This window comes from Eurytemora carolleeae, unplaced genomic scaffold, assembly GCF_000591075.1.
Source record: "Eurytemora carolleeae unplaced genomic scaffold, Eaff_2.0 scaffold531, whole genome shotgun sequence".
Classification (NCBI taxonomy): Eukaryota; Metazoa; Arthropoda; class Copepoda; order Calanoida; family Temoridae; genus Eurytemora; species Eurytemora carolleeae.
The window spans coordinates 64,745-92,002 of NW_019396426.1; the positions used below are offsets into that span (position 1 = coordinate 64,745).

The window sequence follows — 27,258 nt, forward strand, 5'->3', positions numbered from 1 at the left end:
TTTTAGTTGCCTGGCTGGTGTTTATCAGTATATATATTGTAGTATCTTGGCTAGTGTTTATCAGTATATATATTGTAGTATCTTGGCTGGTGTTTATCTGTATATATATTGTAGTATCCTGGCTGGTGTTTATCTGATATATATTTTAATTTCCTATCTGTATATATTGTAGTATCCCGGCTGGTGTTTATCTGTATATATATTGTAGTGGCTGGTCTTTATCTGTATATGTCTGGGTGGGGCTGGAGTACTGCTCCTGGGAGCTGCCCTAGCCTGCCATCTAGTCAGGAAAAAGGGAAAGAAGAAACACAACTTCGGGATTAAAAAATCATGGCATCAGGTAGTGTTTAAATATGGTTATCCAATCGGATTTCCGTTGCTCAGAATTGCGAGCAACTGTTCGCGAATTGCGCGGAATAGTGCGGAATTGCGTGAAATTGCGCGGAATTGCGTGGAATTGCGTGGAGTTTACATGGCTCGCAATTGCGCACAAGTAAAATTCATTTGCATTGTAAACTCTAGTTACAAAGTGTGCATTACATAGCCTTTAATCGTGCTATATACCGTAGAGCGCTTCAACGCGGGTAACATTTTTAATGATATTTTGGCTGACTGTCTCTTTCACAACGTTTAAAAACTCTAAAAATAGTAATTCATAAATTTTTAATTAAAAACTACCGACCGAAATAACTCCAAAATTAGAGATATTTTTAATTCAGAAATTAGTTTTAAAAAAGAGATCATTTTTCAAAAAGAGAAAAAATTCCAAATTAGGTACAGATAACAATATATTTATATACAAAAAAAATTTATTAATGCGATAAAAAAAGTGTTGGTCCGCGGAAAAATATAGAATTTGAGACTTTTTCGCTTTCAAGATATATACAGTGGAGCGCAATTGAAGGAAATAAACTATTAAGTCCAAGTATATATGCTGCGTATGTATTATGTAAATAATGTTTGCATTCTAATCTCAGCATGAAATACTTTCATTTTATGTAGGATTACCGGCACGGCTTTATGATCTCGTGATTTCTCTCGTTTTCATATTTTTGCATCGTTTCAGACAAGACAAAAATTGAGTAGAAACGGACATTTTTTAACATAAATCAAGTTTCGTGGATTACGCAAAATTAAATTGATTAGAATAAATTATTTTAATTTTCTAAAATAACATTGAGTTTACGATGTAAATGTAATCTTAAAGGGAGTGTTCGCGAAAAATGAAAGGGGGTATAGGCTTAATGCGATGAAAAAGCGGGTTTTGATCGCTACTAATCTTACTTCTATCTGTTGCGTCTATAAGGAGAAAATTGTTAAAGACGTCTCATACCGAATAACATGGCGTCCATACAAATTGAGAAAATTGCAACATAGGACTTAGACCGTAAAAAAATCAATTTAATTTCAAACAAATCATTCAGAGATTACAACCAATAGTCATCGATTATCTTTCGCCACATTTATATATAGTTGATTTTTCATAATATGTTTTAATTGTTATGATCTGAGAGTTACTTGTAAAAACATTTATTCCTGTTTCGGGGATTTTGGTAATGAAGACGACATTTTTATATTTTCCAGGAATGTTCGAAAACAAGTTGTAAGCTAAATATTATTTTAAAAACAAAATCAAAACTAGTATGAAATATCAAATCTATACAAATGTGGCGAAAGATAATCGATGACTATTAACAGTTAAACAGTTAAACTATTGATTTTAGCAATGAAGGACAGTTTTTTATTTTATATGAAAAAGATTATTTCTTCTTATAATAGCAAAATAAACGCAGTTGAAAAAAAACCTTGGAACCATTTAAACCTTTTGCTTGAGAAAAAAAGAAGAAGATGGAGATAAACTTGTTTTGCTGTCTAAAAGCTGATAACTTTATAACTAACTCGAATGAAAAAATGAACATGGGAAAACTTGAATTTAAAATTCAATGTAAACATGAAAATTAATTTAAGAAATGAAATAGATACATTAGTCTGGAAACAGAAAGAAATGATAGTTCACTTTAAGGCTTCAGATGCAGATATGTGTGTACCTATGTCAAATTTTAATAGTGCGTCCTCAATACCGCGTCCTAAATATGCGCCCTCATCAGTGTTTTAAGATTAGTGCACCCTCCTTAGAAACAGAGTATGTTAATAAATGATGCCAGCTATGTCAGGGAAATAACCTATAGTGTTTGTTTGTAAAATGTAAAAAGGAAAATGTTATAAATCTGATTTCCCGAGAAAATAATATATTTTTTAAAAGTCATAAATTACATTTTTTCTTCTGATTTATTAGCTTTAGATTAATTCTGCAAATTGGTTTTCAAGATTTGAAAAAAGTCATTTGTTCGTTAATTTAATAGTGAAACTTTTGTGCTAACAATTGGACTGATAATATCTTTTTTCTTTCGTTAAATTATCTCTATCGATTATGTTTTGTACGAAATATCGGAATTATTTTTTTCTAAAACGTCTTATTGGTTTTAATATATCATATAAGTAGCATTAACACATATCACATATTATAGAGGTAGAGTTAAAAAAACTCACAACCCAATATAGTATGCCTTATATTTCAAACTATGAATTCTTTTGGATCAAGGAATCTAAGTTTAAACTATCAAAAGTTTACACCATAAGATTGCAAAGATAAAGGGGTTAGAACTCTTTTGAGTCTGTGGCAAAAACTAAATTCCTTTATTTCTTATTTTTCTATAGTGAAACATAAATTTATAAAAATATTAAAATAAAGAAAAATAATCAAATTAAATAAGTAAGTGAAGAGAACTGGGAGAAAAAAATAATTTTCGAAATTAAAAGGAACTGCGCGGCGGTCCGAACTTTTGGATAAGGTAGGGCTGATCTCTGCAGTAAAATTTTAAGTTTGGCGCAGTTTTTGTAAATAGTTGGTAGATTTGTATCATGTATGGTCTGATTTTAGAAAACTAACAATTGATTAGAAGCTCCTTATCTCTGTGTCTTCATCAGAATTTTTTTTTCAGTTAATTTTCCGTGTACATTTATATAAAGCATAATTTTCAAATCACAAGGTGGGATTCAATCATGTTGTTGGGAGAAAACATGGCCCAACCCCCATGGCTGTGGTTCAGAACATGTTATTTTTATGTTTTATTAATTTTCTGTGCTCAGGTTAATCTGGAATTAAGGTTTATCCCGTCCTAATCCTCAATCCTGGCCGAGTAGAACTTGTTTGATCCATACTCTAGAAAAAAAACTAAAAAACATAAAAAAGTTTATTACCACCCACATAGATTCAGCCTGCTTATAAACAGTCTCATCAATTTTTAAGCCAAAGTAGAGTTTTGAAGTGTCGCCACACCATGGGCTTAGATTTTACCACTCTAACTCAGTTATGCTTTTCTGTAACCATTTACATGTACATTTTAGCACTGTAAAGCACTTGTTGTTAGGGATGGTTTTTAAGAAATAGTTGACAACCTTCTCATCGAATTTTGCTTGACACGTGAGACCTTTAAATCACAGTGCACCTCAAACTCCGCTGGCGGAAGAGGCCCAAGAAAGCTGAATTCATTGCCAAATTTTTTTTTTTCAGAGGTCAAAACTGTTGTACCGTTAATCTTGAACTCTTGGTCTCGATATCCGATGTGGACAATTTAAAATTTGAGGATGCATATTTGATCCCTAAATTCATGATATCTATACAGGGTATAGGCCCACCACGGGATGTTTTATAGGAATAAGTCTGCATAAGCTAGAGATCAATGCTTGATAATATCTACACATAAACTTCAGGAGATTAGAAGATGGAGTTCGTAAAGAAAAGAAATTGTTTACAAAATGCATAAAAATACCCAATAAAAAAGGAGGATTTCTTGGTGAACTTGAATCAGAAACATAAAAAGGTAGAAAAAAGAAGGAAAGAAAAGCGATGAACTCGGTGAAGCTTTTCTGAATTTTTCAATTTGTCATAAAAATGGAAACATACAGTGGCAACATAAAAACTTGGAATGATGACGTCGTCTTTAATTTTTCCTCATAAAATTAAAAGGGACTGTAAGTGTAATTTCAAATGACCCTCCATTTTAAGAGGGGCATACCTGATTCACAACAGTTTCTTAAAACCTTCATCTGATCAATTAAATGTGTAAGATAACGTCGTTTTTCTAGCTTCACTTTTATAGACAAATCATAAATGAAAATGATATTTAGTTCATACTTTATCAGGTAAATCTTTTATCGTTGTGAATCTGACAAAGCAGGGTCACTTAAAACTACGTTTATTTAAATAAAAAATGTCGTTAAGAATTTTGTAATAAGTAAATGACAAATTACATGATTTTTTCTTGAATAAAAAAAGAATCTAGATTGATAATTAGTTCATATTCTGGTTTTTAATGTATGATCTAGAATTTAAAAAAGTGTGTTTTCAATATTATATTTTATTAAACTCGGTTTAAAGGAAATTAATATTTAACAATTTTAGGCGAACAAAGGGTTTGATTCTATACGGTTCTTTTATAGAGATTAGAGCAAACAATAGAAAATAAGATAATGAGATAGGATAATAAGTAGTGGATTTTTAAACTTTCAGATGGAGCTTAAAAACATTATCAGCTTTAAAATCTTTTATAACTTACATTCCGAATTTGCCTAATTTATGAATTTATGTGATTAAGGCAAGACGTGGATCAAATGTAACTAACTTTTATTTATAAAATATTTGCATAGAACAAGTAGTGACTGGAAACAGTATAACGCATAATATAGTACTCCGGCTACGTGTCAGGAAGACAGGTTAGAGTATACGAAGGTCGTCTTTAGCTCCGTCACATGATCATCTTTAATCACTTAAATTCAGGGACTGTAAGTGTAATTTTAGTAGGACCCTCTATGGTCTATTCATTTGTCATGTCAAGTTTGAAACAGTATGGTATCAATGTTTATAATTTCAAAAACTGTTTATTTTTAGTTGAGGTTTTTTCATTCAAAACAACTTGCGCATTTCCACAACATATATATATATATATATAGATCATCAGAATTTAACCCTTTTTAACCTAGAAAAACGACAATATCTTCCACATTATTGTTCACCGTTGGGAACTGCTGGTATTGCCATCTTTGCAATTGGGCTTTTAATTTAAAGGGAGTATTGACCTGACTTTAAGTGACTTAATAACCGCCACAATGACTTACAAGTTTATGCAGCAGAAAAAATTTAGGAAATTGTCAGAATTTAACACTTTGCAAGAAAATAGGTGATTTTTTTCCTGATTGTTACGCAGAAAAAAAAATTTATAAATGGAAAGTCCCCTTCCCCCCCCCCCCCCCCATACTTAGGATCTAAACTTCCTTCTTTTCTGAGACTTTATAACTTGAACAATTAAGGATAAATAGATCTGAAAAGAAGGGGATTAGAGTTCTAACATTTTTTGTGACTTAGCAACGCGTAGGTTCAATATACGTCGTATACAGGACAGCTAAGGAAAATAATAAGAAAGCCACGGATTTACTTGATAGGAAGGAGGGCCGGGTCTGGGCAAGCACTGATTACTTTACAAATTACAAATAGAATTTAAACATAAAGTCTCTTTCAATCTTTGCAACAAACTTTGATTGTCTAATCTTTGCAACTAATTGGGATAGCCATTAAATATTTCAGAATATAGAATCTGTTAGATAAAATAATTTGAGTTTGAAATACCAAAGATAAAAACCAACAGGTTGCAAAGAAACCTGAGTTGTGTGGAAAAGACTCAATTCCTTTAATTGTTAAACTTTTCTTATTTCAGGACAGATCATTTCTCAAGTTCCGCAAACCAACCCCTGTAACCATTCCGGACAAGGGGAGTCACTATCTCAAGAAATCTCCTAGTCCTACGGGGCACAAGTCCCCCCCTGGGGTTGATGTAGGGGGCGTGGAGGGTGTAACCCTCTCCCCAGTCAATGAATATTTACAACGTAAAGCCCTGATAACTACGACTCAGCAGGTGAGAGATAAATATAGAAATAAACACAAACAAGTCAGTGGATAGATGGATAAATGGATAAATGGGTCATTAATTATTGGAAAAATAAATCAGAAAATCTTCTAAATTTCTTTTAAAATCAAGAGAACTGAGCTGGGAACTTTAGATTGGTGGATATCGGGATTAATGCTTGATCTGCTTTTTCTTAATCTCCAGATTAAATATTGCTTGTTTTCCTCATGAATTTAATCTCCAGATTAATTAACAGATCAGGATCACATTATAAAGTTTTCAGCTCTGATCTCTTGTCACAAACTCTGGTTTTCTAATTCTTTTGCCTTTGCAACCCAATATTTCAATCAATGCATTTTAATAGATCAAAAGTTTGAAATATCAAAAGCGTACACCATAAGATATCAAACATATTGGGATTAGTATGAGTTTGTGGGAAGATATCAGTCCCTTATTATTACAAACATTTAGGTGAAAAAAATTACTCTTTAAGCTAAAAAATTATTTTATACTTTAAACAAGGAGAAGACTCTTAACTTTGTTAATATGAAAACTATTTTTAACCTGAACAATTACTGAGCACTAGCCTAACATACTTTATCCATTATCAGGTCTTTCCATTATTCCCATTCCCCCACCCTATCTGGTGTTTATCTGTATATATATTGTAGTATCCTGGCTGGTGTTTATCTGTATATATATTGTAGTATCCTGGCTGGTGTTTATCTGATATATATTTTAATTTCCTGGCTAGTGTTTATCCGTAGATATATNTTTTTCCCTGCTTTTCTCGCTCTATAACCCCTCCCTCTATAGCTCCACGTATTTTGTAAAGACCAAACACAGTTGATTCTCTTTAATAAAAAATTTACTGATCTGTAATGCAAAAACCAATGAATAAATTCAAAAGTTTTTTGAAATAATTTTTGCATCAAAATCGGACTGAGATAATTTCGAAATGAATTAACTCATGCCCTAGACTGGACGAGATGCGTATGGTTTCTTTAATTCAAATTTAATCTGTTTTGGTCTATTATTATAGTTGTTTTTTACTTTTCCATTTGTAACGCATCCGCCGTCAAAAAACCATAATAATAACAAAAAAAATTTGATTTTTTTAATAGTTTAAAATGTGCTCGAAAATCAGAGCTTGCTTGGTCAAGGGTAAAACTCTTAAATCCGAGTGAACTCAATCTTTCTTAAAGTTTGACTGTTTCCTCAATAATTAGGCAATTAAATGTATGATTATATTTACAGCATATATAGAAACTATAGTTTTCAACTTTTCCAATCATAAAGATGAATTAAAACTTTAAGAATATTTTTCCAAAACGTTTTTTTTCTTAAAATATTTTTGGAAAGGAAAATCAAGAGAAATAACTTTTTAAAACCCTTAAATCCATCTCCTGCTATAGCTGATGATGTTTTTTATACTTCTTCATTTTAACATCCTTGGAATTGTCATAATTTCCTTTTTTTGTAAAATAAAAAGTTTATGATCTTGGTGAAAAGTCGAGTTTTAAACCAGATATGGCACGACTATTGTAGGCAAAAACTTTGAAATTCGATTAAAACTCCACTTCTCATCAATTCCAGATATTACCAAACTATTATCCAAATATCATCTAGAAATAATCTATAAATCATCCAGATATCATCCAGGTATCATCCAGATATCATCCAGATATCATCCAGTCGTCATCCATTTTTACAACCCCCAACTTGGTAAAAAGTCGAGTTTTCACCCAGATATGGCACGACAATTGCAGGTGAAAACTCCACTTCCAAACTCGATTAAAACTCCACTTCTGGAAGGCTAATTAAGTCGAGTTTTACTCGAGTTTAACTCGAGTTTCTGTATGCTGTGGAAGTGTTTATTTATAAAAATCTTTCAAACGCTTAGAGTAATTTATTATCAATTAATTATGGAAAGCTTGAGATTATAAATATATTGAATATTAATATATACATAAGGTATAGGTGCAACAGATATTAATATTTTGAATGAAATATAATAGCTGGTTCTCGAGAGAAATTCCACGATTTTAAACATTTCACAATAATTTTTCCTTAAAATTGTTCACTTTTGAGAAAATCAAAATACAAGTTTTTAACAGATCTAAAAAATAAAATAGAAAATTGAGCAGGGTTGATTCTGGAAAATGCACTGATATCCGCGGGATGGATTGTCCTTAAATTTTTTGAACAACTCAAATATTTTAAACAAAAACTTCTGATAATAATCTCTTTTTGCCATGAGTTGTAATCTTCTTAGCTTCAACTAATTTCCATTTTTTGGAAGGAGGATTTACTAACCGAATGATTTAACTAAACAAATGTTTAGTTTAAAAAAAACGAAATAGAAAATGATTAATTTAGAAAACGAACGAATTCAAATTGTTGCTTAACGACTGAAAAATAACGAAATTGATCGTTACAGAAGGATGAACGTATGAATTGTAATACACCGACCGCGCTCAACTCACATTTGCTCAGAAAACTCTTTGGATAAACCGACCCATGGGCAGTGCAGTGTAGTCATTTAGAGCGAATACAAATAATCATATATAGAATTTACTGTCCTTGCAGACTAACAAGATTTTCAAGAAAATAATATTATTTCCTTTTCTGGAAAGAATTATTAATAAAATCTTATTTTTGGCATTTTTCATAGACTTTTGAAGGGGGGGGGGGGTTTATCGTATTCTGTTACATTATTTAATAAGATGCGCTGATCCATTATCGAAACAAATATATGTTGCAAACATTCATGGAATAGTTTAACATTTTCTGCAAGCATCAAATATACTTTTTACTAAAGCTAGGATGCAGAGATTTTATATACTAAAGGATACACAGATTTTTATACTAAATGGTACAGTGATTCTTTATACTATTCTTTATCCTTAAGTATAAAACATCTCGTTTTATACTTAAGGATACAGAGATACTTAATACTAAAGAATACAGAGATCCTTTATACTAAAGGATACCACGTGAATTTCACTAGAAGGGGATCATTCATTTGGCGTCCTGTCCCGTTCTGCCTCATATAGTCTGTATTTGTACTGTACTGCTTGCCCTGGCTAGTTGAAATTCGGTCTTGCACATGAAATGGAGTGGAATTTACCGTAATACAGAGATCCTTTAAACTAAAGGATATAAAGATCAATATGGATACAGTGATCCTTTTATACTTAAAGTATACAGTGACTCTTTATTCAAAAGGATACAATACAGTGTTATTGGAAACCATGACGCACTTCAGGATAAAGTAAAGTAAACAAGAGTGACGTCATTTATATCCCCCACCTCCTCCTTCCCCTTCCAATCCTTCCTCCCCCCCCCATCCTTAAGCCATCCAACCTAAATATTTTAGAGCAACGTAAACAAAAATAATTCTGATACTTATATTTCTGAAAAAAATAAACATTTTTCGGTATTTTGTTGTTAAATGATTTGTAAGAAAATGACCGAAAGAAAAAACGCATCAAGGTTGAATTAGTTACGGATTGCGTAAAAACTGCTTCAAAGTTATAAATAAAAAATAACTGTTGTGTTAATGTTTTCTGATTGAATGTTCGGTTTTAACTCTTAGGAATTGAGTTTTTGACACAAACTCTGATTTTCTAATTTCTATATCTTTGCAACCTGATGTCGTAGACTTCAGACATTTCAAACTATAAATAATCTAAGTTTGAAGTATCAGAGGTTTACATCATCAGGTTATAAAAATATAAGGATGAAAGAATTTAAGTTTGTACCAAATATCTTATAAACATTGACTAGCTGATCTCGCAGAATTCTGATTTTAAAATATCAAAGGTAAAACAAAATCAGCTTGTAAAGATATTGAAGTTTGAAGAGAGTAATTAGTTCCTTATTAAATATTATATATTGATATGAGCATAAAGTTGGAATTATCTTTTTCCTTTTTAATCCTTTTCCTGATTAACATAAATCCATGAATAAACATGTTTTGCGTTATCTATTTAATAAAACAAGACATTCGTATATATGTTGCGTATAGCCGGCCAAACGGCTGGACCGATTGGGCTGAAATTGTTTGTTGACACTCATGGGTACCCTGGGGGTGACATAAGACAAAAAAAATACGTAAGTTTTTTTCAATTTTTATTTTCTTTTTCCTTCCAATTTTTTTCCCCACGGGCAACCCCGGGCCCTTCAGCTAGTTATTATTATTATACTAATTCTGGATAGTTTTTATGTTAAATGGAACGTTCTTCATTTACCATGATTAATGTTTATTGAATATTCCATTTAAAGGGACTTTTGGCGTAATTTTAAGTGACACTTCTTTTGTATATGAGTCACTCCCAACCCTCCTACTTCATAAGCGTTTGTCCACCCTTTTCTTTGATCCTCTTTTTGTGATTAAAAATACCTTTTTTTGTATCTTTCGAACCTTTTTCCAATTCATCATAAGTTAGACAGTATTTTTCAATTAAGGTACAGATATTGATGTAATATAATAAAAGAATAGAAAGAAGAAAAAGTTTTAAAACTTTTAGATTAAATATTTAAGAATAGCATCAGAGGCAGAAGAAAATATTATATTTGAAGTTTGTGATGGCCGAAATACAGTGTGGTCCATGAAATACAGTGTGGTCCATGAAATACAGTGTGGTCCATGAAATACAGTGTGGCCCATAAAATACAGTGTGGTCCATGAAATACAGTGTGGTCCATAAAATACAGTGTGGTCCATGAAATACAGTGTGGTCCATGAAATACAGTGTGGTCCATGAAATACAGTGTGGTGGTCCATGAAAATCAACATAGCTTCTCTTATTGAGTTATTGAGAGGAATTTAATTGTTTCTTTCATGTAACATGATATATTTACTTTTCGCAGACTATACAAATACGGCAAAACAGGACAGTACGCCAAATGAATCAGCTTCTTCTAGAAAGATGAGTGACAGGGAATCAATTTTATTTTTGAAAAGAAATTAAATCTTTGCTACAAATTCAAATTTGCTAATGCATACATTTTGCGACCTGATGTAGTAAACTTAAGGTATTTCAAACTTTATTTTATCTAACAGTATTCATTGTTTAAAATATCTGCTTATTAAAAACCAGTTTTATATAACGTATTATCGGAACAAGTATACTTCTATGAATATTCCATGGAAATTGAGAATTTTCATTTTCATTTTGGTTTTATAATATTCAAAATTTAGACGAATAACAACCATGAACACGACGAACCTGATCACGAGGTGCAAGGGGTGGTGGAGGGTCCCCTCGAGGCCTACGACGAGACCAAGCTGGGCAGACTCTTCTTCACTGTCAAGTACAGCTTCGAGAAGAACGCGCTGATAGTGACGGTGAACAAGTGTACTAATCTACCAGCCAAGGATAGCCTAAACAGAAGCAGGTAATTAAATAGTTGAACTAGGCACATTTGGAAGGGATTATATAAAGGGACTGTTAACATATTTTTGGGTAACCCTCCATTTTAAGAGTCACAGTGCCTTTAAGTGGGGCAAGAGGTGGAAAGTTAGGTGTCAAATACGAAACTAAGGCCGGTATTCAGCAAGTTGTTTAGGACTCTAATAAAGTGTTTAGGACTCCAATAAAATGTTCATAACTCCAATAAAGTGTTTAAAGGACTCCAATACATTGCTTTGGACTCCAATAAAGTATTTAGGGCTCCAATAAATTGTTTAGAACTTAAACAAAGTGTTAAGGACGTTAATAAAGTGTTCATTAAAGTGTTCAGGACTCCAATAAATTGTTTAGGTCTACTATAAAGTTTTTTGGACTCCATCAAAGTGTTAAGGACTCCAATAAAGTATTTAAGACTTCAATACAATGTTCATGACTCCATTTAAGTTTTTAGGACTCCGATAAATTGTTTATGACCCAATAAAATGTTTAGGACTCCAATAAAGTGGTTAGGACTCCAATAAAGTGGTTAGGACCCCCATTAATTGTTCATGACTCCAATGTAGTGTTTATAGGACTCCATTAAAGTGCTAGGTTCTCCAATAAAGTTTTAGGACTCGAATAAAGTGTTTAGTACTCCAATAGTGTGTCTAGGACTCCAATAAATTGCTTAAGACTTAAGTAAAGTGTTTAGAACACCAATAAAGTGTTAGGGACTCGATTTAGATATATAAAGACAAAAATATACTAGGTATCTAATAAATGACTGGAAAGGTTTGCATGGGTTTGCGATGAGCTTATAAGCAACCTCTTGAGATAAATAAGTTAACACTTCTCAGCTTTAAGGACGATGATTAAAGTCTGTGAAATTGAACTCTGTAAAAAGTATTCTTTACTTCTTCTAAATTTAATTTATTTCTCTCCTAAATATGCTTCCTAGTTCCTACACAACTTAGATAATTATAGAAATAATGAAAATGTATCATCATCAAGTTTATATCATTTCGCTTACAGTTGACACTATTTAGGGAATTATAAAAAGTAAAAAAAATGTAATTTTTACTTCTCTCCTAAATGTAGTTTCTCTCCTGATTATGCTGATTATGATTACAATGAAGTATTGAGGACTCAAATGAGAAAATTGTGGACTTCAATTTAAAAACTAAATTTTTTTTCAAGTTCTCACATTAAAAGTTGAAACTGAATAAAGCAGTTATGCTTAAAGTTAACACCTTTTAGCTTTTAAGACGGTTATTGAGTCTTAGAAAAGAAAAACAGACTTTGTAAAAAGTATTCTTTACTTACCTTTTTTTTAGTTTATCTTATCTATTTTTAGTTCTCTACTATTATGCTAATCAACATGATTGAAGTATTTAGGACTAGAATTAGAAAAATGTAGGCCTGAAATATAAAAGCTAATCTTTTTTCTTCAAAAAATTCCTCAAATCGAGACTAAAAAAAATTTCACAAAAAGCTTGAAATTCAGGCGAACTAAGAATTTAAAGTGTATCCACTATAAATTGAGATTTTAGAAAAAACGCCCTTGCTCAATTAATTCCAAACTTATGTTGTTGAATTTGTAAAAACATATCAATAACGATTTTCAGAATAGACTTTATTTTCTTCAGATTCATGAGAAACATGTAATCATTTGCTTTTGGAAGACTATTTTAACACCCTGAACAGTCTCTGGCAGAAAATTCCCCTTTAGAAATGGCAAGCGATATTAAAGGCTTCTCTGGGTTTTGAATGTTGACTGAGGACAAATTTCATGAAGAACATTAGTTCTAAAGGCAGTCTTTGGGCATGCATAAAAATTTAAATTTCAGGGGCAAAATAGGAATTTTAATTCAAAAACAATTGTAGATCAAAAAATTTTGTGCTTCTTCCAGAATTATTTTTGTCAGCTTTACCCTTGGCGAGCTTGGGATATGATTTTTGTCTCCAGCATTTGACATCATCCTTATGAAGGGTTATATGAGCATATTACTTTGAAATTTTTACTTTTGTGCAATTTTTCTTCGGGACACTTCTCTTTATTGTACAGCTTCATTATCAGACATTACACTATTAAAGGAGGTAAATTCTCAGCTTTCCGATCAGTTCTTATTTTCCCTTTCTCCCTAAACCTTCCTCATACCCCAGAAGTATTTGGTAGTTGGGTGTTTTTGAAGCCCATATTATAGCAAGGAAGTGCTTAATTGGAAATCTCTTACCAACATTAAAGTTTTTGATGTAGAACCCGCCAAAAAGCATTTTCATCCACTCCACTTTCATGTCCTTAACCCTATCCCCGCTGGGGTACTTGAAAACCAGGATACGCTGGGGGGGGGGTCAATTTGACCCCCCCCCCTCTAAATCCCATGTTTTATGTCCAAATATGACAAATGATACATCATTAGAAAGCTCTTGTGCTCTACTTTTAGAATCTGCAAAAAAATTTGCAAATTTGCGAAAATTGAATTTTTTATCGCAAAATCCAGTTTTATAGTAAAAATGTTTGCAAAAAAAAATTTGTCCAAAAAATGACAAATTATACATTTTTGAAAAGCCCTTGACCATGCCATTTCAAATATGCAAATATTTTTGCAAAATTTCAAATAACCTGATTTTTAATCAAGAAAAACTAAAAATGTGCAAATTTTCTTTGACAGGTTGTTTGCAAAAAATTTGCAATTTTTTTCTCGCAAAACTTGGGCAATCCGTTTCCTTATGTCATAGGCTTTCCAAAAAGCTAAATTTTATCAAAATCTGACAAGTGAAAGTGGGTCAAAACTAAGATTTATTTTGCTACAGGCAAAAGCAGTCATTCAGGCAGTGTGCCTGAGGACTCAGGCAGTTAGTATTAAAGCCCGGTTTTAGGCCTAAAGGGAGGGCTTTGGGTATGTAAGAAAAGTCAGAAAATTTCAACAGCCTCAGACCAATACTTTTTGAGTTATGTAAAAAAAAACTACAGGGGGGGTCAAATTGGCCCCCCCCCCCAGCGGGAATAGGGTTAATCTTCTTTCTGATAGAATATTCTTCAGGTGGCTGATCTTCGCGGTTTTTTCGTTTCCATATTGGTAATGTTTAAAAAGTCTTAATTTATAGTGGACAACCTATCCGCGTAAATTTGATGCCTTTTAGCTGTTAGCAGGATGATCAAAGTCTTATAAAATGGAATTAAACTTTGCACAAAGTATTTTCGTATAATTTTGACACAGTTTTATTTCAATTTTTTGAGACAGGAACATCAGATAGAACTCGTATGGGTCTCGATCAACTCCTAAAATGCTTATGTTTCAGCCTATATCCCTTTTCATTTTTCCTTTACAGTCCCTTTAAATTTGACATCTTTTAGCTTTTTAAAGGTGATTAAAGTTTAAGAAAATGAAATTCATTACTTCTCTTCTTAATTTAGTTTATTTCTGTCCTGAGTATGCTAACTGCACAGTTTATTTCTGTCCTGAATATGCTAACTACACAGTTTATTTCTGTCCTGAATATGCTAACTACACAGTTTATTTCTGTCCTGAATATGCTAACTGCACAGTTTATTTCTGTCCTGAATATGCTAACTGCACAGTTTATTTCTGTCCTGAATATGCTAACTGCACAGTTTATTTCTGTCCTGAATATGCTAACTACACAACTTGGAAAACTTAAAACTATCGATTATATATCACTACGCTTAAAGTTGACACCTTTTGATTAAAGTCTTAGAAAGTGAGATTAAATTTTGTAAAAACTATTTTTTACTTTTCCCTTAAATTTGGAAGTATTTTTATTTCTCTCCTAAATATATAAAGTATTCTTTACGTATCTCCTAAATTTAGTTCTCTACTGAATATGCTTCCAACACAGATTAGAAAACTTAGACCTCATTGATTAGATATCACTATACGCTTAAAATTGACACCTTTAATCAAAAGCTAAACATTTAAAAAAATTCCTAGCATTGAAGCTGAATAATTTTAAAGTCAGGCAAACTAAGCATTTACACTAAAAGTTGACACCTTTTTAGCTTTAAAATGTGATTAAAGTTTATAAAAGTATTCTTAATTTCTCCTAAATGTAGTTTATTTCTCTGCTGAATCCCCTGGAAGCCTAGGTTTCTAGGATCATAAATCTGCAGGAGGAAGGATGGAAGGATCCCATAAATCCTTGTGTAAATGGTTCTCAGGTGTATCGTACTCTAGGTTATACTGGAGAATACTCAAGGAGAATATATCCTACATAAACATACACCGTGTCCAATAAAAAAGGAAATTAAAGAGTCGGTCTGACGTAATTTCATATGAACCCCATTTATTGAGTGGCATTTATGATTTATAATAGTACCCTCTACACCGCAAACTAATATTTCAGCGTGTACTGCAGTTTTCTGATCGGGAATTTTTGATTTTTCTCTCAAAAATTTGTTATTTTTATTTTTTTAAAAACTTTTTAAGAAAGAAAAACTTATGATATCTTAAAGGGTACCATTGTGAATCGGACATGCCATTTTTATACGGAGGATCTCTTGATAGAACCTCCATATTACCTTTGCGTGTTCAGTGTTTACGACATTTTAAAAGGTTTCCAAAAGTTTTAATTTTTTACATGCATCATATACATAATCGTCTGGCTGTTGGAACACAATTGAGTGTTTATAAAAATAGATAAACAGAGAAACAAAAACAAATAGAAAAAGTATAAAAATAGAGAAAGTATATAAAAATAGATTTTTTATTAGTATAAACCAATCTAAGTAAAAAAGTGGAAAACAAGAATATAATCGAAACATTTATATTTGTTTGGACTCATTTTATAAAAAATATATTAAAGAGAGAGACCGGCTATGTAAAATATTTTAACCGAGAGTGCAGTATTCTCCGGATTCTCCCTTTAAATTAACATGAAATTGATTAATTTTGAACTTTCTTATATTTTTTAACACTCAGATCTCATACCTGGCAGGCAACAAACAAAATGCACACATCTAAAAAATTGTTCTTTTCGACAAACCAAATGTAGGTTTTTACCCTGGGTTGTTAAAGGAAAGTTTTGGATGTTATTAAGACATAAATAACCCCACGTAAAACTGAAGTTCTCACAAATATTGTGATTGGTGCAGTAAATAGTTTCTTTTTCTATCATTAATTGTCCAAAAAAGGTTTATAATGCACAAATATATTTCTTAACATTTATAAAGGGTGAATAAAAAGCACTTATAGGTTATATTCTCGTTTGTAAACATTTTTTTAAAGTAGTCAAATTTCAACCCAACTTCCCAACCCCTTAAGTTAAAAAAACATTAAGCATTTTAAAAAAGAATACTATTTTAGTGACCCGTACGTGAAACTACAACTACTACCGGAGAAACAGCATAAGGTATAGTACTGCATGCTCACATAGTTCCGGATTTCTAGAAAAAGTTGTATCAATTCTCAAGATTGACTTTAAAATGTTGCAATGCCTTAACCTCAATAACTCAATTTTGGATCACAATTACACTAAACACATCACAAAGGAATTAAGCATTTTTATCTTTGCCACTTGATCGTGTAAACATATAATATTCAAAACTTGAATTATTTGATCTAACAGAATTCATGAGTTTGAAATATCTTAGGTTGCAAAGATATAGGAATGAGAAAATCAAACTTTGTAGCAAAGAACTTTATTTAATTTTATTTGAAAATGTTTGATATTTGTTTCAAACACAACTTATTCTGAAAATGTTTGATATATGTTTCAAACACAACTTATTCTGAAAATGTTTGATATATGTTTCAAACACAACTTATTCTGAAAATTTTGATATATGTTTCAAACACAACTTATTCTGAAAATGTTTGAAATATGTTTCAAACACAACTTATTCTGAAAATGTTTGATATATGTTTCAAACACAACTAATTCTGAAAATGTTTGATATATGTTTCAAACACAACTTATTCTGAAAATCGTTAAAATAAAAATTATAAGAAACAACTAAATAAGTTTTTGATACCTTTTTAAGTGCGAATAAATGTCCGAAATGATTTATCTGCAGTAGACCAATACTTTTTGAGTTATGTAAAAAAAAACTACAGGGGGGGTCAAATTGACCCCCCCCCCCCAGCGGGAATAGGGTTAATCTTCTTTCTGATAGAATATTCTTCAGGTGGCTGATCAAGCAAACCTGCGATTCTCAGGCTCCTGTGGGTTATAATGGTTATAATCGTTTTTAGATTGGTTACTTATTTGCTGAATATGATCTGTTTAAATCTACAACTTTTATACAAAATTGTATACATATGAATTTTCGTATAATTTTGACACACTTTTTTATCAATTTCTCGAGACAGGAACATCAGGTTGAACTCTTATCGGTATCGTTCTACGCCTGAGATTCTCAGGTTTCATCCTATACCCCCATTCATTTTTCCTTTACAGTCCCTTTAAATGCTAGGTCACTGATACCCATAGATAAAGATAGATTGCGCATAAGACGATATTTTTCATCTAGAAAGATATAAATGTACAGAGATGTTTTACAGATATTTCTATTATATAGATTAACTACAGAGCGTCCCATATCATATTAGATTATCTCCAATCTTTGACACCTAAATACGCACATTATACTCAAAAAATCTAGCATTTTCTGCAAAAAAAAATTTCTATTAGCCGTATTAAATTTTTCAAAATGATTCATTCTTCTTAAATTTTCTGATTTGTCCCCCAAATCGTAATTTAGACCCATTGACGCGGTCTAATTTGATGTGGGACACCCTGTAGGTCGGTTGTGAACATTGGCTGTTCTTATGTCATTGATATACTTGTGAACATGAGTACTGTAGAGAGAAATTTAAGTTAGTTTAGTCCTTCTCATGTATTTCTTCAGTTCTCGTCAATATGATATATTGCTCAGTGAAATATTGTTGTTCAAATAGTTCTATTCCCATTATGAAATCCATTAAAACACCAAACCACCCCGCTTATCATTGAAGTACACTTTGACCCCTAGAAGTATGAGTTCGCAGACTGTACAATTCTTGGTGATTTTTTGTACATAAGCTATCTATGTTTATTTATTTATCTATGTTGATACCTAACTGAAAGTTATGTCGACCGGTATTTTAAAGATTTGCATTACTTTTTTATTAAACAATATACCTATATTACCTATAGAAATAATAATAAGAAAAAGAAAAAGATTTTATTGATATCGGAAATACATCTTTAATTAAACAGTGTATGTGTAATGTATATCTATTCCCGGTCCTCAATTAGCTTAAATTAATTAAGGTTGCATGTAAATGAATATATATATATAATAGACTAGACTAAGATTGAATCATTATTATTATAAAAAAGAGTCAAAACGTAAATGGCGGATGGCACAGAAAGGAAGACCACCAGGTTTTGAGTTCAGAAATCAAATTAGTTGACCGGAAATCACCTAATCTGTTTTATTCTGCGGTTCAGGGGAGTTTTAACAAAAAATGTTTAGGTTTATAACTCATTATTTTAAATAAGTTTTCCTAGAACATAATTTTTTTCACCTTAAAATTATTGAAAAAATATCATTCTGATTTATAATCGAAATTCAATGTTATATTTTTATCGTCCAAAGTTGATATAATTTTATTGAAATTTTGATTCCGTAACTTTTAGATTTATCCATTTTTTTAAAATAAAACCAGTCGTATTTTTAACTAAAACCAGTCGCATTTTTAACAATTTGAATCAGAAAAGTCGACGTTATTTTCCCAAAAGTTCTAGCAAAAATATTAATTCAAAGAAAAGCTTAAACTACTTATCTGAACTTTATTTCAAAATCCCAAAAACTTGCAGCTTTATCTTTTTAGAATTGTATTTTATTAAACAAATGAACTCAAATTCACTATATGCTTTCCTTTATATATCCTGAAAACATATAAGGTTTAAAGAAAAACGGGGTTAGATCAATTTCCACATATTCAGAACAATCGGCTGCCAATTGTAATTACTCTCTGCTTAAAACAGAAATAGAATTGTATTTAGGTTTTGTATTTTAAATACTTACGATAGAGAATTCTACCGTTTTTTATTACCATTTGTTTGTAGCAGCAGAAATAACATTTTTGATATTTATATATTTCTAAAAGCAATTTACTGTAAACATGTAACCATTACATGTAACCATTATGTATCCAGGAAAATACAACCTGTCATTGTTAAATAAATTATTAGTATACTTACAAAACAAGTATCTCATTTAATACATTTTCATTTTATAAATTATACAACGTAGCAAAGTATTCTAGACAAATTATCTTTATTTAGCATTATGTAAGGATGAATTAATATGAAAAGGAACCCCGGGTGCTCCAACCTCATTTTTTCCTGTTAAAGCGTATTTTCAAGAGACCCTTAACGGAAAGACGCGGCAATGCTAGATTTCCCATAGCACCATCAAAAGCTCAATAATAAATTAGATATCAATGTTTTGGAAACTGATTTTTAATTGTGGTTTATCCAACAACACCCTATTATTTATCCTACATAAGATAAGATAAGTTTTTACCAATGGAGTTTTTTCCACAGAATCTGATTTTCTAATCCCTATATAATTTGCAACCCATTGTCGTAGCCATTTTATATTCAAACTTTGAATTTGTTATATCATACAATTTAAGCTTTAAATATTAAAGGTGTACACGATCAGGTTGGAAAGAAATTGAAATTAGAAAATTTAAGTATTTTGGCAATATGACTCAATTCCTGAATATAAAAAGTTTTATGTTAAAGGGATTGATTTCTATATTATAAAACCTGGAGTAAAGTAAACTATCAATGGACCATAGAGTGAGACCCATCAAAATGTGGAAAAGGAATACGACTAAAAATTAACGTGAAAAACAGCAATTGTGCAGTGAACACAGACCCATTTTTATATAAATAATTCATTTTAAATCTATTTGCACTCATTGTCTTGTCTAAGTTAGGACTCGAGCACTGCGAAGAACTCTGAACCCGGTCTACAATGTACTATATTTGTCATTTCTAGGTTAGGACTCGAGTATTGCGAAGAACCCTGAACCCAGTCTACGATGTACTATATTTTTCTTGTCTAGGTTAAGACTCGAGTATTGAGAAGAACCCTGAACCCAGTCTACGATGTACTACATTTGTCTTTTCTCGGTTAGGACTCGAGCATTGCGAAGAACCCTGAACCCAGTTTACGATGTACTATATTTGTCTTGTCTAGGTTAAGACTCGAGTATTGCGAAAAAAACTGAACCCGGTCTACGATGTACTATATTTGTGTTGTCTAGGTTAAGACTCGAGTATTGCAAAGAACACTGAACTCGGTCTACAATGTACTATATTAGTCTTGTCTAGGTTAAGACTCGAATATTGCGAAGAACTCTGAACCCGGTCTACAATGTACTATATTTGTCTTGTCTAAATTAAGACTCCAGTATTGCGAAGAACTCTGAACCCGGTCTACGATGTACTATTTTTGTCTTGTCTAGGTTAAGACTCGAGTATTGCGAAGATCCCTGAACCCGGTCTACGATGTACTATATTTTTGTTGTCTAGGTTAAGACTCGAGTACTGCGAAGAACTCTGAACCCGGTCTACGATGAAGATTTTACTTTCTATGGAGTGCACTTCAATCAGCTTCCGGTAAAATTTATTTTATCTAAACTAAACCACTTCCTTTTTCTCAATTTTATTATATTATTATTTTTTTCTACATTTCTTTTTTTCCCTGCTGCATTTTCCGATAGTTGTTCTGTTCATTTATTGTTTTTTTACTTTTTCTAAAATTTTCCCGCTCCTTATTTTCTAGCAGTTTTCTAGTAATTTTCCTGTTCTTTATATTCATGTATATTACATGTTTCTCTCTTTTCAGTACATAGTTTCTTATTTTCTAATAGTTTTTCTGTTCCTTATTTTCTAGTTTTTTACTTATTTTAATGTAAAGGAATTGAGTTTTTGACACAAACTTTTATTTTCTAATTTTTAAACTTAATGGTATAAACCTTTGATATTTCAAACTTAGATTATTTGATCTAACAGAATTCATAGTTTGAAATATCTCAGGTCTACTACATTGGATTGCAAAGATATTGGGATTATTAAATCAGAGTTTGTGGCTAAGACTCAACTCCTTTCCCGTTCCTATGCCAGTAGTTTACTCGTTTCTTATTTCTACAGTATTGTTTTCTGTTCCTTATTTTCTCGTGGTTTTCCTGGGAGCTTATTCATTTTGGCTTATACATTATAAATATTTCTTATTCATCTTTTTTTGTTGCAATTCGTCATATTAAAAAAATTAATCTTTAGGTTTAACATTTTTTCTCTTTGGCAAGAATTTTGAAAATAAATATCATCATTTTCTGAATTTTTTCGAATTTTTTAGATCTTGACACTTCACTTTGTCGTGTTGAGCTTCGACAGGTACAGTAGGGACGATGTGGTCGGGGAGGTGATGGTGGAGCTCGAGAATATCGATCTCACAAACACCGACTCCGCCCCTCTCCCCCTGGTCAGGGAGATCACGCCCAGGAGTATGAAGGTTAGAATATTAGAAACATAAACTTGAGAAAATTATGGTAAATTAATTTACAGGAACTTTACTTAATTATGGTTAATTAATTTACAGGAACTTTACTTAATTATGGTAAATTAATTTACAGGAACTTACTTAATTATGGTAAATTAATTTAAAGGAACTTTACTTAATTATGGTAAATTAATTTAAAGGAACTTTATTTAATTATGGTAAATTAATTTAAAGGAACTTTATTTAATTATGGTTAATTAGTTTACAGGAACTTTACTTAATTTCATGTTACCCTCCATGTAAGAAGTTCCTGGCCAGATTGAAAATGAGTTACAATGATAGAGATATCTTTGTTTTTCTATCTAGAAAATAGATTACTTCTATTAATTTGATTCCTTTACTCTAAATCCTAAATCCGGAAGTCGCAGAAAAAAATATTTAATGAATAAAAATGAGATGACATCCGTAATTTTTGCTCATAGAAAGGTATACAGGGTACCACTATGACTTGAACAGCCAGGATCTTTTAAGATTTTAACAACTTTTTGTTATTACGTAGATTGAACAACTTGTAGTCACTATTTTTAGAAATACAAAAAATAAGAAATTTAAGCAGAACTGTTTGCCTTTGATCGATTCATAATAAAACAAAATCTTGTTCTCCATTGACTAAATATTTGTCAAGATATTTGATATTAATAATTCCTGAAATAAAATATAAAATATTACATTTGTATTGCATCTATATATATATATATGTAGATATATAGATACGAGATAATCATTTAGATGCTCAGTGAAATATTTAATAAAGAATACAAATTCAAGGAACTGTAGCTAACCATTCATTTCAAGATGGCAATGCCCGAAGCACAACAGTACCCTTGAAACCTTATCTAACTAATAATGTGGATGCTATTTTTTGGCTTATAAAGTGTTTGATTCCTACAATTTCTTCATTTTTTCGTTAACTTTCAGAGAAAATACAAGTAAAATTAATAATAAGAGAAAATTTTGAATATCTTGTGAGTTCTTGATTATACAAAGCTTATAATGGTACATTTAAGTCTTGCGTTTCAGTGCGGCGGCGAGAAGTAATCGAGTTGTTAAAAAAGCATAAAAAATGAATATATTTATTATCCTGTAAAAAGAAAAACAAATTTTACTGTTTGTTCTTTGGTTTTATTTTTGAAAATTTTATCGGTTATGTTTATATTAGTCTATTTTGTTGTTGTCAAATATAAGAAAAAAAAACTTTGAAAATTTTGCAGTATATTTTTTAACTGTCTAGAATTTTTATTTTTCTAAAGTGTTAAAATTGATAATAATAGCCGTAAATATTAATAATAATAATCTAGTTGAAGAACCTGGGTCGGGGTGAAATACTCCTATCCCTGTGCTACCAGCCTGCAGCCTCCAGGGTAACCGTGGTGGTTCTAAAAGCTCGAAATCTACCAAAAATGGATATAACAGGGTTATCAGGTAAACACATTAAACTAAACCGAATCAAATTACAGATTAAAATCTTTAAAAGATGAAAGAATCGTCTTGAAAAGTATGAATGTATGAATTGATGATGAATGAATAATGAATAAATGATGAATGTATGATGAATGTATGAATAGATGATGAATGGATGATGAATGTATGAATTGATGATGAAGGAATGTAAATGATAAATGGATAATGAATGAATGATGAATGAATGATAAATGAATGATAAATGGATGATGAATGGATGATAAATAAGTGATGTATTAATGAAGAATGAATGATGAATGAATGATGAAGGAAGGATGAATGGATGATGAATGGATGATGAATGAATGAATAATGAATGATAAATGGATGATGAATGGATGATAAATGTATTAATGAAGAATGAATGATGAAAGGATGAATGGATGATGATTGAATGATGAAGGAATGATAAATGGATGATGAATGGATGATAAATGAATGATTAATGAATGATGAATGAATTATGAATGGATGATTAATGGATGATGAATGGATGATGAATGGAGGATGAAGGAATGTATGATGATGGACTGATAAGAGAATAAGAATTCCAGAAACCTTTTACCTCTAATTTTATATTTTAATCAACTTAACACGGTTCAGGGTACTGAAGAGTGAGGATCTAGGGTTTAGATAAATTTTTAGAAATCGGGATTCAATATTTGAGTTAATAATGACGAATATCATAGACAAATAAAGATTAAAAAATCATATATATATGGTAAAATTTACAATTTCCGAAACAGTTTTTTAAACTGAATAAACACTACACTGTGATTGAAAGGTTGCAAGCTCTCAAGCAAAAATCGATGAGAATTTTGCCAACTACTTCTTTGAAAAATAAATCTAACTTCAACAAAGGGCCACAGAAAAGCATAAGTGAGTGAGTTAGAGCGGTAAAATCAAAGTCCAAGGCTTTGCGACACACTTTAAAGCCGACCCTGTCGTTAAAATTGATGAGACTTTTATAAGCAGGCTAAATCTATGTGACTAGAAAAATTTAAGTACTGACTAAAACTTTACAACTCAGGTTCCATGTTTTTTTGAAGAAAAGAAAAAATTCTTAAAATTTTTTTTTTAAATTTAATGATTTTAGATCCGTATGTGAAGATATATCTTCTGTTTAACAACCAGAGGATTGCTAAGAAGAAGACCCACGTGAAGAAGAGAACCTTGAACCCTGTCTTCAACGAGTCCTTCGTGTTCGACCTACCCAAGAGCGAGGACGGCTTAAAGAGTGTACAACTGGAGTTTATGCTGCTGGACTGGGATAGGGTTACCAAGAATGAGGTAAAGACGACATTTTAAAGCATCAATATTTCACAAACTTTTAATAAACTTAGTATTTGCAAAATAAAGATTAGTATTTTCAAAAGTATAGTTTGTATATTTTCAAAGTAAAGCTTAGTATTTGAAGAATATTTTCAACAAGAAATTCCTTTCTTTGATTCTATTTCTGCAAAATATTAGAATTAAGTTTTTTCTCAATTTATTTTTCAATTGTGTGTTGAAAAACAGGGAGCTTTGGTTTTGACTCTTCTCCTTTATATTTAATCTAAACGTTGAAAAGAAATTAAACTTTTTGATTTGCTGTTTGGATCACAACATATCGACATCATTTAAGATATTTGCTGTTTGGATCACAACATATCGACATCATTTAAGATATTTGCTGTTTGGATCACAACATATCGACATCATTTAAGATATTTGCTGTTTGGATCACAACATATCGACATCATTTAAGATATTTGCTATTTGGATCACAACATATCGACATCATTTAATATTTGAAAAGTTTTAAAGAACTCTCTGTTATTTTCCTTTTCATTTTAAATTTATAAGATTTAATAAAATAAACAAGTTTGTCTGAAAATTCATGTTTTCCTGAACCTTGAAGGTCAGAGGTGAAACCTTTGTATTGTGGATTTCGAGATCAAGGCTTGATCGGTCTTTGGTTAATCTACAGATTAGACAGTTCCCATCTCAGAGCTTGGAACTTTTGTGTTGGATACTCACAATCGTCTGATCTCGAAATCCTCTTTGGGCACTTTTAATTTGAGGATCAATCCTTATCATTTTTTTTACCTTATCCATTCAGGGTGCGATAAAGATTAGATTAATCTGAAGATTAACAAAAAATGGAGAAAATAAGATGAAACATGAAAAGATGTAAATTTTGCCGGGTTTTAAAATTGAACAAATTTTGAAAACATTTTTTTTTTGTGAAATTTATACACCGAGAATCAGAAAAGGAAGGAAGACGACAGTAAAATTTTAATTAGATGTACATGATGTTTTACTATTAGCGGATTAAATCACTTATTTACTAAAATGGGTCTGTTTACACTGCACTTTCACGTTCACTGTACTATTTAAAGTCAACTGGACAGGGATTAAAAAATGAATGAGATATCCCTTACCCTTGGTTCATATTTCCGCTAACGTTTGATCCAATCAGAGTTCAGTCACGTGCTTGGTGACGATTTAGAACCAATAGAAATTGCAACGGAGTAACATCTATCTATCTATTTATCGCAAGAGATAAATCCTAAAATTTGCTAAACCGGAAACGGAAATGTGTATACTTCTACTGAAACAAGGTTGGGGCCATATCATTCTTTTTTTTTATTTCCACCAAAATATTCGTAAAAATGGTCTGTTCACAATACACCTTGTGTTAGGTGATTGGAAGGTTGGATCTAGGAGGAGAAGGTTGTGAAGGATCAGCTCTCCATCACTGGGAGGAGATACAGAACAGTCCTAGGAGACAGATTGCAGAGTGGCACAAACTCAAACCAGAGTAATTCAACTTCAATCCGGTAATTCATTTTTCATTCATTAAACTCAAACCAGAGTAATTCAACATTTATTCTGGTCATTCATTTATTTATTCATTCATTAAACTGAAAACAGATTAGTTCAACATTCATCCTGGTCAGTCATTTATTCATTCATTCATTAAACTGAAAACAGATTATTTCAACATTCATTTATTTATTCATTAATTATGTGTTCATATCTACTATAAATCATAGTCTGCGATTAAAATGAACCGGGGAAATCTATGATCTCTCGGCTGAGCTGGCATTTTGAAGAATTTCTCTAAGACTAGCCAAATGGAGACTAGGGGATTAAAGGGAGTGTTCGCGAAAAATAAAAGGGAGTATTGGTTTACGGCGAAAAATAATCGCTTTTGATCGCTACTAATCTTACTTCTATCTGTTTCGGTACAAGTCGTTTTTTACAATTTTATCCTTATAGACGCAAAAGATAGAAGTAAGATCAGTAGCGATAAAATCGATTATTTTAGCCGTAAGCCTAAACCCCTTTTCATTTTTCGCGAACACTCCCTTTAAGACTCGAAAATAAGCCTTTTAAACGCCACCTCAGAGAAACGACTGATAAAGGGACTCTAAGCTAGTGTAGTTCCGAATGGACCTCCATGCAAAGATGGCAAATTGTTATATTTACACCTTTAAAGCTTTATCTGATCATGTATGAATAAGATATTCATGATTTTGTTTTTTTTTAATTATTGTTTTGCAGTTTCTCTGCAAACTGACTTTCACATTTCTTGATTATGAAAAACAAAGAAGAAATTATCCGTATTAAAACTTTCCAACCCAGGAAATTGACTATATCTTCCACATTTTGGATATTAAGGTTTTAAATTATAGATGTAAATCTGGCTTTTCCATCTTTGCTTGGAAGGTCAATTGAAATTAACGTTTACAGTATCTTTAAAACCGTTTCTATTTCAGGGTTGCAGAGAATGGGATACAACCTAACCTACATATCTTTATTGGCAGAATTTACATTTATTTTCTAATCATATACCCTTCATTAAATTCAA

The 27,258-nt window shown here is 31.3% G+C and overlaps 1 protein-coding gene across 1 annotated transcript; it reads left to right on the top strand.

Annotated features, from left to right (window-relative positions):
• Positions 1–211: 211 nt before the first annotated feature.
• Positions 212–27,258, top strand: LOC111703075 (synaptotagmin-11; the record flags this gene model as incomplete). The annotated part of the gene is made up of 10 exons (XM_023474935.1): positions 212–340; positions 5,775–5,972; positions 11,170–11,366; positions 16,684–16,729; positions 20,912–20,998; positions 21,738–21,893; positions 23,240–23,363; positions 24,499–24,692; positions 26,087–26,224; positions 27,167–27,258. Coding segments are annotated over 9 exons (1,254 nt in total), but the record flags the coding sequence as incomplete, so codon positions are not given.